At 47.1% G+C, this 13,562-nt stretch overlaps 1 protein-coding gene across 7 annotated transcripts in view; it reads left to right on the forward strand.

The window, feature by feature from the left end:
• The window catches only part of BCAR3 (BCAR3 adaptor protein, NSP family member), a 130,604-nt gene that overhangs the window by 62,408 nt on the left and 54,634 nt on the right, over positions 1–13,562 (forward strand). The window contains exon 1 of one of the 7 annotated variants that reach the window (XM_081486312.1): positions 12,525–13,044. The exons of 5 other annotated variants lie outside the window; for them this stretch is intronic. In XM_081486312.1, the coding sequence (XP_081342438.1) occupies positions 12,961–13,044 (84 nt within the window). In that variant the 5' untranslated portion in view covers positions 12,525–12,960. Of the gene's footprint in view, positions 1–12,524; positions 13,045–13,562 lie in introns of those variants that run through there. One more of the 7 variants, XM_081486314.1, reaches the window with a different exon arrangement.

Below are 13,562 nucleotides of genomic sequence, written 5' to 3' on the forward strand. Positions count from 1 at the left end.
TCTGAAAATTCCAGAAAGACACATTTCATAAGTTTCATTTTATGTGGTGGTACAATATTTTTTTTACTGAAGTATAGTTAATGTGCAACATTATATAACTTATGGGTGTACAATGTAGTGATTCACAATTTTTAAAAGTTATACTCCTTTTATAGTTACTATAAAATATTGACGATGTTCTGTGTTATGTAATATATCCTTTTAGCTTGTTTTATATCTAATAGTTTGTACCTCTTAGTCTGCTACACCTGTATTACCCCCCCCCCCGCTTCCCCATCCCCACTGGTAACCACTAGTTTTTTCTCTGCATCAGTGAGTCTGCTTCTTTATTATTATATTCACTAGTTTGTTGTATTTTTTAGATTCCACATATAGGTGATATCATACACTATTTGTCTTTCTCTGACTTATTTCACTTAACATAATGCCCTTCAAGTCTATCCATGTTGTTGCAAATGGCAAAATCTAATTTCTTTTTTATGGCTGAGTAGTAGTCCATTGTGTGTGCACATGCGTGTGTGTGCATGCTTGTGTATACACATCTTCTTTTTCCATTCATCTTTTGATGGACACTTCCATATCTTGGCAATTAATTGTAAGTCATGCAGCTATGAACATTGGATGCATGTATCTTTTCAAGTGTTTTTTTTTTTTTTTGACAATTCATAAGTTTCAATTCATGCACCATTCTGTGTGGCCTGATGAAATCTCATGCCCTCCCACTCCTTCCCACCTAACCCATGAATCATCCCCTTGTCCAACATACCCTGTCCCTTGGTCACTTGGTGGTGGTGATGTTGGTTGGTCACTTGGTGGCCGTCTTTTATCAGACTGACTTTCAAGGTATTGCAGTGCTTGTTCACATAACCCTTATTTTACTTAAGAACGGCCCCAAAGCACAAGACTAGTCATGTTGGCAATTCAGATGTTCTCTGACTGTACCTAATTTATAAATTAAACTTAATCATAGGTATGTTCAAAAAAAAATATCTATATATATGAAAAAACATGGTGTGTGTGTGTGTATACATGTATTTATGTTTGGTATTGTCTGTGGTTTCAGGCATCCACTGGGGGTCTTGGAACATATTATCTACATATGAGGGGAAACTACTGTGATTCTTACTGCTTCATCAAGGACTGTTTAAGTGAAACTGGCTCTTTTTTAAAGTAGTATATTTTTAATTTTTAACATTTAAAAAAGAAATTTAAAAAAACATGGTGGTCAAGAAACACAATGACTACTTAAGAGTTTGGTGCCTTCCCCTTGCTTATAGCTGTGGTCCCAGTAGTTTTACCTATCATGGCTTTTGTCCTGTCAGCATAAATATCAACCCAGTGAAAAAGGCAAAAAGGTCTCAGTATTATTACAAAAATAGTGTTGACCTCATGGACTCTCTGAGAGGCCCCTGTGCGCCCTGAGACCACTGTGAGCACTGCTGTCCTCCTGCTACTTGAGCTGTTATAAAGCTGCAGAAACACTTAGAATAAAAATAATCACTATCTGTCTATCTTAATCCATATTTTTTCTCTAGCTATGCTTTTTTTTTTAACCCAGCTTGCTCAGCAATTGCATTTACATTTAAAATACTGATCATAAATAGAGAAGTGTTAGTCGCTTAGTTGTGTCCAACTCTTTGCCACCCCATGTACTATAGTCCACCAGGCTCCTCTGTCCATGGACTTCTTCAGGCAGAAATACTGGAGTAGGTTGCCATTGCCTTCTGCAGGGGATCTTCCCAACCCATGGATCGAACCTGGGTCTCCTGCATTGTAGGCGGATTCTTTGTCATCTGAACTACCAGGGAAGGCCAAAATTTTCATGTAAAAATAAGAAAAAATTGAGACTGTATCCTAGATATATGGGTTCACAGTTGTCCGCCTGTTTTTTACAATTGAGTGGACTGTGAAGCCTCAGTAAGTACTGACTCTATTTCACACAATCAAGTCATTGCTCGCTATATACTGTAAAGAGCTGGGCCACAGCAGTTGCTGTTATACTCTAATTGCATTATGTTAAAACCATGAAATCCCAGATCTTGGTGAGGTAAAAGCTTGGTTCATGGCAAAGATACTCAGCTTGGGTGTGTGAATGCATTCAAGGGGTGCATTTCCTTGGGGGCAGGCTGAATGTGAACATTCCCCTGGTCCTTAAGCTTTTATTCATTGCTGTGTATTTATCCACTCTCTGCTCCCAGTGTGGATCAGCTGGCTGACTCCATTCATCCTTTCTGTCAGTGAAGATAAGGGTGTGTCACACCCTGGGAACCAGAGCATGCCACTTGGCCCTTAGAGTCCCAGCTCTCTCCAGATGGCATCTAATTGTTCCTTGAATGACCTCAGTGTCCAGGCTGCAGGAACCTGGTCTGAGAGGCCGTTTCACATATTTATTAGCTTGTGGATGAGAACTTACTACATAAAGCCCCCATTCACACTCTCAAAAGAGCTTCTGGTACAGAAGAAATGATGAAGCTGATGGCCTGTTTCCTGTGGCCACCAGTCCCCGGTTGGATCCTTATTTTTCACAGGCCCAGTTGGGTGCTTTTTGAAAGGAGTTGTGCGGTCCAGCTGCATCCATCAGATCCAGTCTCTGCCCCTCTGTCTTCCCATGGTCTTTCCTGGAAGGAACCTAAGCACAACAGGGCCATGTCCTCTCCTCTCCTGGTTTGCAAAGCATTCCAGCGTTGCTCACACCGAGCACAGGTGGTGGGAGTTGAGAATTACTGTGTCCTGGGAGCCTCTTCCTGTTTGGGAACCCGAGTAGTTCGCAGTTTGAGAGAGGCAAGTGCTTCTGAGCACCGAAGTGACAACCAGCCCTAATCCAGCCACAGGGATGGCAAGGTGGATGCACTAACGAGGACCACATGCCCCCCCTGTGCCAAGTCATATCTTGTGCCTCTGTTGTTCTTAACTATTGGGGGGGGTCCCCAAATAGTTAATAGTATTTATGCAAATATGATGAATAAGAAACCCATCTCTGCAAAGATGCACACACACTTACTGTGCATCGTACTTCCAAAGTGTTTGTGGATCCAGATTGAGAATTGCCTATGCTATCTCCAAATGTTCTGGCATCGTGCTGGGTATTGGCGTGATGACAGTGACTGAGACCTGGGTCCTGAGGTCACTAGACAAGGACACAGATCATTTTAATGAATGTTTCAGTAGCTGGATGCTTGAAGACAGGGTTGGAGCTGGAGCCTCTCACTGGGATAAATAGGACAAGAGCAATGGGCAAAGGAAACCCCATAGGGCCACACAACCAGGGCACCAGGGCACCAGGGCTCCTTCCAGGATGTGCCCACCTAAGGACTACCTAGGGAACACATTCGGAAGATCTAAATAAAATTTGGGGTTGCTGTACATTTCCTTTCTTTTGACCTAGAATTCATGAGAATTGCACTCCCAAGTGATCCATTGTACCTGATAAAATTCTCCTTTGTAAAGAAATGTCTCAGCCTTTACCTCTGAATCAGGTCCTCAGGCTTTCTACAAGACAGAATAGCCTTTGGAAATGTTCTCTGGGATCTTAAGATGCTGCTCTTGCCTGCATAAGCAGGATGGAGTGGGCTATTTGTTAGTGGTTTCCCCTAGCCTGGGAGGGATGGTGGGTGTGGGAGTAAAACTCCCACCTACACTCAGTGGCACAGAGCATTCCAACTCCATGAGTCCCTCTCTCTTTTCCTACAGCCAAACTCACGCCAGGTTTATCCTTGAGAACTCATGACAACTCATTTCTATGATGGAGTGTCCTTGGAGTAGACTGTGAAACACCATTAATTTCCACCCATCACTAAAACATGAGTGTACCACCCTGTTACTAGGGCATATGTCATACATGTTTTCATGTAACATCAGTTTATGTTGACTCCTTTTTAACATTTCCAGATTTAGGGATGATGTCTTATACATGTGAACTCTAGCAGAGCCCAACACAATGTGTTATATTTCACTCTCAGGTTTCACCTAATCTTACACTGATAAGGTGAACCTATAAACTCTCAAACTGATGATGTGAGCTAGGAAGTTTATCACTGGGAAGGGCAGGGGTGGAGTGTCCTGGGTTGATGACTGTTCTGGGAAGGAAAACACATCTGGACTCTAAGACCTTGCATTTGCTTCTCTCAGCATGTTGGCTGCATTCTCTCAGATCAGCTTCTCCATGTAGTTGGGGGCACATGGCTATTGGCTGCTCTGAGCTTATAAACTTAAAACTTATGGTCCAAAAGGAAAAGTGGGCCTCTCCCTCTGCTCTGATTTGAAAAATCCCAGGGAAGGACTCTGATTGGTCTAACTTAGGTCACGTGTCCACTCCTGGACCATTAGGGGCTTCCCTGGTAGCTCAGATGGTGAAGAATCTGCCTGCAAAGCAGGAGACACAAGTTCAATCCCTGGGTCAGGAAGATGCCCTGGAGAAGGGAATGGCTACCACTCCAGTATTCTTGCCTGGAGAATTAAGTGTTCAGTTTCCTGATTGGCTCTCACAACTATTACAAGTATGAGTACACATGCCATGGGGTAAAGGTTTTAAATGTATTAACCACTGTCTGCTATTTACATCATTTCCCCTCTGAATGTTGAGGATCAGAATCTATCAGGCTATGTCTCTAATTGTCACCATCCATTCAGGATACTTACATGAAATGTTGGCATATGAATTCTAGGTTTTGCAAAGATATTTTTGTTTTGATCTTTTCAAGTCCTATACTCACCTTTCTCTAGCTTGTCTCCCTCCTGGTTTACTTATATGCTGGATATCCATTGCCTCCCAGTTTAATTGTTAGATCCATACTGTTAACAGGGAAATTATAGGTGGGAGGTAGGAAGGTGGTACAGAGGGGCTAGGATCCTCCTGTATAGTTTGACTTTGGAGAAATTCCTGCATCTCTTGTCATAAGTGGCCTAACCCTGAGGCTAGAGGATGGTCCAGGTGAGTTCCTGCTACTCTCCCTGGTAACTCCCTTCCTCCACCCTGCCCTCCCACTCCTCTGGGTACACACACAAGGCCAAGGGTTGTATTGTCCTTTGAACCACTGACAGAAAGAACCTATTGTCTCCATGAGAGTCGACTGTCTGAATATCATTTCTGAGCTGGTAATCAGTACGGTCTTTCCCGTGCAGCTCACCCTCCAAGTCGGCCTGTTCCTGTAGAGAAATGGGCACAGTTGACATCTCCATTTACCACAAAGTCTGTCCCTTAGCCCTCCACATATCAGCTTTGCTGCCTTATGGCTTTTCTCAGATTCTGGCCTCAGTGTCCATCTGTACATGTCCTGCCCTTTCCCATCAGTAATGACGAGGACCTCTGATCGGGGCTATTTCAGAGGAGACCTGCTGTCTATGTTGCCAAGAATATCTGTCACTCAGTTGGAGGGAGAGGTGGCTGCAGCAGCTATAATTCTGCCTTTTGGGTTTGCACAAGATAAGATACTCCAGGCAACCAGGTGGTATCCTTGCTTCCATTAGCACGTCCGATAGAGCCAGCCATTCTGATTCATAGTCGTTTTAATTATTAGCTCTAAGAACTGTTCAGTCTCACATGTGAAATGGAGATAATATGTTTCTCCTTGTGTGAGTATTAAATAGACACTATGGTAAAAGTTTTCTGTATAAATACTGGCTCTTGAGGACCTGGCATATGGGGTCATGAAGGCTCCTTTGAGGAGCCCAGCTGAGAAGTGGAAAGATGCCACAGTCTAGTGGGAGGGACTGCATCCCAGAAGGCTGTGTCTGGAGAGGGGCTGCTGAGGGTCACACTGGTAGCTATTCTGCATTTGCTAAGTATTGCGTGCAGACAGGCCCTTCTGCCAGCTGGGGGAAGGAGCTCTCCTCCTCTCCCAGGTGTTTAAAGTCACTCCAACAGCAGAAAGGAAGGTTGCACTGCTTGCCTCAGAGCTCTCTATCTCCTCTTACCAACTGCAGCCTTGCCAAGACTTGACTGTGCCCATGGTGATCAAGGGCAGGGGTGCTGTCTTTGCTCATGTCCATGACAACCAGGGTATCCACTGTACTCGTCTCTCCATTAGAAAGTAGACCAAGTAAGACCCTCAGAGGCCACGTCTTTAAGAGCCACTGAAAATCTTTGTGGATCAGTGAGGATTTTTAGGTCACATGACTCTTGGGTAAAACCATGGACCCCTCCCCTCAATGAACAGGTACTCATACAACAGTTTGTATACGATTTCCAATGGTTTATGGAAGCCCCCTCCCACCCCGAGGTTCAGAACTCCTGGTCTATACTGGTTCTCATAACTGTTTGGGCAGAATGCATAAATATCCAGCATGTCCCTCCAGTGATCCCCAGGATCAGTTTATGACTCTGAAGAAATGATGTTTTCCTGCAAAAATAATTTTTTGAGGTGGCTGGAATTTGCTTGAAAACAGAGGAGAAGAGATTAATAAGATCATTTTCTGTTTTTCTTGGCCAGTTCAAGGTAGGAATGAGTTGAGGTTGCCTAATCCACCTCTCACCTGGTGCCGACTCCACCCTCTGCCCCAGGGTTCCTGCCTTCTCAGGCATCCCTTGTGTCTGCTTCCTCCACTCAGAACTTCCGGCAGCCTTTCTGGGTGGGGTGGCCTTGGAAGAACGCACTGTAACTCTGGCGATCCCTGCCGTCGGGGGCTGGTGAGGAGGAGATGCAGACAGAAAGCGGAATCAGAGGTGACCTAGAATGTCTAGAGATAGCACCGGGGTGAGGCAGGCACAGCATCCAAGGAAGGCTGTTCCAGACACACTTCTAATTCTAGAAATGGTTGGCATCCATGTATCCAGTTACATGGGCTGGTAAAGTATGAAAGAGTCGGGCACATGGGAGATGGCCCTTCTGGGGACTCTAGATACATGTGGAAGGGTTGGTCTCAGGACAAGTATCTGGAGGGCCAGGCAGTGGGGGAGGTTGGAGGAGAATCAGGCAGGGCATCCAGGTGGGACATAGGCTGAAGCCCAGCTCTGCGGTCAACCTGATGTGGGGACAGTGGGAAAGGAGGGGATCCGGGACCCTCACTCAGACTGGCTGCGACAGTGGTGGGACATGGAGAGCATGGTAGTTGTGGGTGGACCCAGGAGTCCCCCTGGGTGAGGGCCAAGTGGGCAGATGCTGTGGACTCACATGTTGTGTGTTAAAACAACTCCCCAAGTAACAGCGACTCTGGCATAGAAAATCATCTGAGCTATCTGAGCAAGTGTGATTCAAACCATATGTGCAGTTTTAATATGTGATCTTAAAATTTGAAGGCTAAAAAATATCTCATGGCTAAAGAAGCTCTGAACTCCTTCTCGTTGTTTCCTGGCCTTCAAGTCTTAAGAGCTACTGTGTACCAGCTGGGGCCGGTCAACGGCTCAGGCCTTTGCTGTCCACACTGTCCTTGCAGGGCAAGGCTCCTGTAGCCTGCCTCTTGGGTTAGGGTCAGGAGACTTAGGATGCAGCTGGGTGTGTGCCCTGAGGGAGGAATGGTCTAGGGGGACAGGTTTTGTGAGCCCTTCCTTTGGAGGGCAAGAAAGCACACATTAGCTGAGTGTCTAGACTATGTTGCCAGGCTCTTTATCTCTTATTTCACTTGATCCTCAAAAAAAAAAAAAAAAAAAAAAACAAACTGCTAAGTTGGAAGAGGAAACTAGAGCTCAGAGAGGTTAAGAAATTTCCCATGGTCACCCAGCTTGCTAGTGGTACAGCAAAGACCTGAACCCACTCTTGCTTTCCCTCTAGCCTGCCACCTCCCAGCAGCGCCTGAAACATGTTGTGTCTTGCAGCTGTTTTGGCAGATGCATTTTGCAGAAGTGCTTGTGAGAGGGGCAAGCCAGTGGCAGCCGAGATGGGAGCCAGTGTGGCGGGATCTGGTTGGAGCCTTTGCACATTCTGGCCATTTCTGCAGCACTCTGCATGGGGGTGGGGGATCTCTGAGGGGCTTTTGTGGTCACTGTGAGTTGCTCGAAGGGGAAAGAGAAAAGCATACGGTGAAGAAGGTCTAGGAGCTACGATGACAGGAGAACAAATGAGGGCTCTGCGTGCAATGCCTGCACAGCAAGTGTAGGATGGACGGAAGCTTGGGAGGTGGGTGGCAGATCGTCTCGGATGAGTCAGACTCCCAGGGGTGTAAGGATGGGCTTCAGAGGGCAAGGAATCCCCTTAAATTGTATGTTGAACATCACAATATGTGCCTTTTGTTCTGAGAGGAGGGTCCATGGTTTTCATAGACTCTCAAAGAAGGCTGAGACGGCCAGAAAGTCTGAATCTGCTGTTTGAGAGGCTGGAATTGCGCCTCATGCATGTTCTTTTAATTTTCCCTTAATGCTAAAAATAGAAAGTTGGGCTTGCCTAATATAGGATTTCTGGGGGTGTGTCAGGAAATAGGTGATGGTGTTGGTGGAGGGGTGTATGGGACAAGATTGTATGTGATGGTTCGAGAAAACAGTCAGGGCTGGGTGCTCACCTGATTGTGCTTCACGTGCTTCACGTTGTCAGTTATACAATTTCAGTAGCCTGTTAGAGAAACCAAATTTGTGGAGGGGACAGAAGGCTCAGTAGAGAGAGAAATCTGTTTATGAATACTGTCTCTTTGTTGATGTGCCGAGCGGATCAATACTGCTTCCGGATAGAGACCATTTCACAGCCATACTCTTTCATCCCCTTGAGGAATCTGAGGGAACCCTCAGAGAGAGATGTGCACAGCAGATGCTTGTAAATGCACCCTCTGTGTTCCTCTCTCTTTGCCGGGGACACACAAAGCGGCCCTAAGAGCTTGGCCGGCACTTCCCGCCCTCCTCCCACCAAGTCCAGTTTGCATTCCCTTTTGGAGCAGGAACTAAATCACGTTTGCCTATAGGAAAATGTGTTGAACTGTCTTTGGCATCTTGTGTAGCTGCTGAGTCTGGCGTGAGGAGGAGGTGACCTCTTCCTTGGGCCTCCTCCTTCCTCAGTGGTTTCCCAGTCGTTCTCCTCCAGCCCTGTGGCTCCTACGGAGGGTGGGTGCTCCTAGACCCCCCAGCCCCTCCCTTGCCCCCTCGCCTCCTGGTTACTGTGATCAGAATCACACAGACAGGCCAATGCCAGGGAAGCAGGACTGTTGATAAGCATGCCTCCTTCCTGCCCAGGGCTTCCCAGGCCCCGGGAGGGATGCCTTCAGGGAGTGGGGCCTGCAGAAGGCAGCCTTGGGTCCTTAGGATTGGGCCAGTGCAGGTTCCTCTTCCTGCTTCCACTCCCCCAGGGGGAGCGCCTTACACGCTAGCTCCTTAGGGCTGTCTTGGTTCACTGAGAGCTGGATCGCTGGGGTTTAGTGGAGGCAAAAAACCAGGAGGGATGGATCTTTGCAGGGAGGTGAGGCGTCTCAGTGTGTGGACTGCTGTTCATCTCTTGACTGATGTTCCAAGTGTGTCCCCTGGGGGCAGAGGCAAGTCAGGCCTCGTGCCTTGGACCAGTGCCCCCCCAGTCATAGCTGCTGCCCATCTTCAGCTGTGTCACTGTACTCAGGGCTGCTTGACAGAACACCTTGGTGTGTGTTGTGTGTGAGGCTTGACGCCTTGCTTCTGGGCTGGCCCCAGGGAGGGGAGGGGAGTGGAGGTGTGGGCAGCATTGTGTTCTCAGTGGCCCTGAAACAGGGAAAAGCAGGTCCCTGGCAGGCATATCTTCCTCCTCAGAGACCTCGCCACCCCCCAGCCACCCCACCCCAGCCATTCCATGTCAGAGAGGGCACCTACCTCACAGGGAGGCTGATCCTCTAGTGGGCACTGTGGCACTTGGGGTAAGGGACTCTGACACCTCTCAGTCCCTCCCAGCCCGAGGGCTGCTGCCTGCAAGAAGCCTTGTCTGTGAAATATGACTGGCAGGCAGCTCCTGTTTCCATGGTTACTAAATAGGGCAGGTTCCTATTAGGGCTGCCCAAGGAAAGAATGGCTTGTGCAGGAGCTTTCCTCTGGTCTGCTCTAATCCTATCCCCAGACAGGGTGGGCAGCATCTGACCTGAGGTCATGAGGACTTTCTTCGAGGGTTCACCTGCCTGCCCAGCACTGGCTTTTTTTTTTTTTTTGAAACAGGTGTTTTTCTTGGTGCTGAGTAGTGAACCTCCCAGGAAGCCAGAGGGGGCGCTAGAGAGCACGGTGCGTTCCCAGAGCTCTTTGCTGCCTGCTCCTGGCCTCCCGCCTCTATCAGTTGCTGGGGTTGCATTAGAGATGCTGACCCCTATCCCCAGGAGGGCATGGTGTTTAGAAAGCCCTGAATACAAATTTGGCTGGTCCTAAATCACATGTAGGAAATCATCAGACAATGACTCCCTGCCCCGGGTCACAAGCTGTTTTCATGAGGCTGTGCAACAAGTTTAATTTTAAGACATTAGAAGAATCTATTTGTTGATCAGATACTAGGTTCTGGCAAAAGCCCAGGCTGGAGTTCCGGGTCCTTTGTCTGTTCTCTGTTGAGTGGCACACCATTCTGGTCCTCTGTTTCTTTGTAACTAGAATAGAATCATCATTGTGGGAAGAACGTGGGGGAATTGATCAGTGTGGATGGGAGACTTTAAAAGCATAACAAGTCAGTGAAGGGCACTTTACAAATTCATGCAATTATCATCTTTAGTTGCAATAACGTCATGTTATTTTAGTCTCTCTCCTTGGCCTTTTCAAGAGGAAATTGATTAAAACCTTTGAGTGCTGCTTTAGAAATTATTTTTGGTGTGGAACAAAAAAAATAAAAAGTGCTTAGGAAACAGTTACCTAATAAGATTAGCTCATTCTTTAATCCTGACAGAACCAATTCTTTGTGCATTTTGGAGACATTCTTTTTTTTTTTTTTTGCGTCAACAGGGAAAACCTCAGGTGACAAGAGCTGCGATTCTGCAGTGACCTGCATGTCTTGTTTTGCTTTTACCCTGGCCCTGGAGCACCTGACTACATAATTCTATGTAATTTACAAGTCTGAGTGTTTTTAAGTAAATTTTCTTTCAGGAATGCACTTCATTCACACTTTCTGAGGGTGGGGTAGGGTATTGAAATTCAGAGGCTTTGGCTGACTAATCTCACTGAATTTCTGTTCAGGATTTAAGGAGCTGCTTCTCTTCTTTTTCCTGAGCTGAGAATGGTCCCTTTCTAGCCTTTTGGAGGAGTTTCTTACTCTGACAATGAGTTTCTTACTCATTTCCAACCAAAGAGGAATGGCAGGTGCAAACTGGACACCTTCCCTGGTGGCTGTTGGTCTGATGGATGAGTCATCTCCACAGAACTGCTGGGGCCATGGGCCCTGGCTACTCATGTGGACTTATTACTCTTTGAACCCCATCTAATGGAAATGAGAACAAACAGAGAAAATGCCTCCTCATAGGTTCAGTTTATAGACCTTGAGGGGACAGTATTGACCTACCAACTGAACCATCTCCAAGGGCCCCTGCAGCTCCAAAACCCACAAATTCTCCCAACCTTGGTGTTTGCTTCCAAGGTCTCAGGTGGATTTCCCAGGACCCAGGGGAGCACATCTGAGCCCTGGAATCCTGGTGGGGGGGCGGGGAGCCAGTTGAGGGACCAGAAAGGAAGTCAGCCCCCCTGGTTGTTCCTGTGATGACAGCTCCATGCCCTTTTCGAGGTGTTTATTAGGCTGAACCTCTGCTCCTTCGGGGAAGCGTGAGGGCTGTCACTCTCCAGAGCCCTCATTCAAGCACAGGAGCTGCTCACCGGGCATCAAACAAACAATCCTCTATTTTTACAGGCTGACTTGACCTAGTCCAAAGGCCAAGGCCTCCTGAGGATTTGAGGCTAATCCTGTTGGATATTTCTCATACCTCCCTCATGCCTCATCTGGTATTGTTCCTTTCTGGACTGAATACGTTCTGTTTCTTCCTCATTACAAGTTTCTGCCTGCGTGAAGTTTTAGAAAGCTTCAGGACACATTCCATTTTTGAGTGGCCGAAGCCACAGAAAGTTAATATTTGGAACGTAGGAGAGGAAGCGCTACAGGCAGAAATCTGGGTTTGATTAAAAAAAAAAAAAAAAAAGAATTGTTGGGAATCCACTCTGACTGGAATGAAAGAAGAAAAGCAATTCCTTTCCGCTAAGGTGTCAGGGGGCTCTTGGTAGGGGTAAAGGCCTAAGAAGTGCTGGAGAATCGCTTGGTGGTGTTAGATGCGAGGTTCATGCCTTGGATCTGGGTTAGGCAGGGTGAACAGTTACAGTGAAGTATTTAAAGTGAAGGAAGGGAGTGAGAAAAACAGTTGGGTCGAAAGAGGCACACAGCCTGTCCCCCATCCTCCCAACAGACTGCTGCACGGCCAGGTGGGGAAGGCAGAGCTGCTCAGAGTGTTTGCTGACAGACTTGCTAATTAAACACCAAAAGCCAATATTGCTTTGCCAATAGTGATGGCTGTGCCAGCGTTATCAGTTGCAAACTGGCTGCCCAGGAGCATCCTAATTAAAAATAAACAGTTCTGAGGGGTGGTCTGGGAAAGTCCCGGGTTTCTCAGGACTTCTAGCATCTCTCCCAGGGGAAAGTCACACCCAGGTTGACTTCGGGTCCTTTTCTCAAAGGAGCCTCTCTCATCACGGAGTGGTGTGATGTGTGCTTCTTGAACTCCCAGATCCTGGGGTGACAGGCAAACAGACACAGCCTCTAGGAACAGAGTGCCTGGTGCCTTCAGCCCTGGGGGAATAATGATTTCTGCTGGGTCTCTAAATTGAGGGGACAGCTAAAGCCCAAAGCCTCTTGTGAGAGAGGTTAGAATTTCATCAGAAAGCGAGTCTGGTCACATGAGGATTTCTGGCACCGAGTGCATGGCAGGCTGGACACCCGCCTGCCAGAATTGAGCGAGTGGATCGTATTGGCTTCAGCGAAGAGGGAAAGTCCCAGCCTGGCCTGGGAGAAAGAGCCGCTCACTCCTCCCTCCTCTGCACAGCTGCTGCGGCAGGACTGGGGTGTCACGCCACAAGACCCCTCTCGGTTAACCCTAAAGAGAGTGTGTGGTCCAGGGACTCAAGATTGAAAGATGCCTAAGGAATGCAATGCCTTCCATGCCCTCTCGGCCGCCTTGTGCTGCTTCTATCACCGCAGGTCTTTCCTTGGAGTCAAGGTAGGTGTGGTTATAAATACGGTAGAGCTAAAGTTCTCTGGGGGGGCTTGAAAGCACTAGAAAAACTTGGCAGCCCACTGGCTCTCAAATCAGAGGCACTTGCTCTGACTGATGGATCTTCACAAGCTCCTAGTGGTATGTCATCCCCTGCAAGCAGAATTGGGCCACACAGAAGGGGGCACCTTGTCTTGCTTAGCGAGAAAGCTCTGTTTTTCAGGAGACTTTCCATTTCCTTGGGCTGAAATTTTATGCCAAAGTAGCTCAAGACTATTTTTTCTTTTTTCTCTCTCTGTCTCTGCCTGTCTTCCCTTGTTCGTAATAAATGTGAGATGGCTGAGCCCCTCTCTTCGCTTACCTCGCTGCTCCCTTATGTCAATGACATATAGAAGTACAAAAACCATCAAATATCTCCTTGTAAATCATAGTCACGTTTCAAAACATTTTCACATTCAGAACTTTTTTTTTTACTTCTCCCGTTTTTTAACCTTTGTTACAAGACATCAGTACCCAAGGTTTTG

This window comes from Giraffa tippelskirchi, chromosome 5, assembly GCF_054371585.1.
Source record: "Giraffa tippelskirchi isolate mGirTip1 chromosome 5, T2T-mGirTip1v1.2.pri, whole genome shotgun sequence".
Classification (NCBI taxonomy): domain Eukaryota; kingdom Metazoa; phylum Chordata; class Mammalia; order Artiodactyla; family Giraffidae; genus Giraffa; species Giraffa tippelskirchi.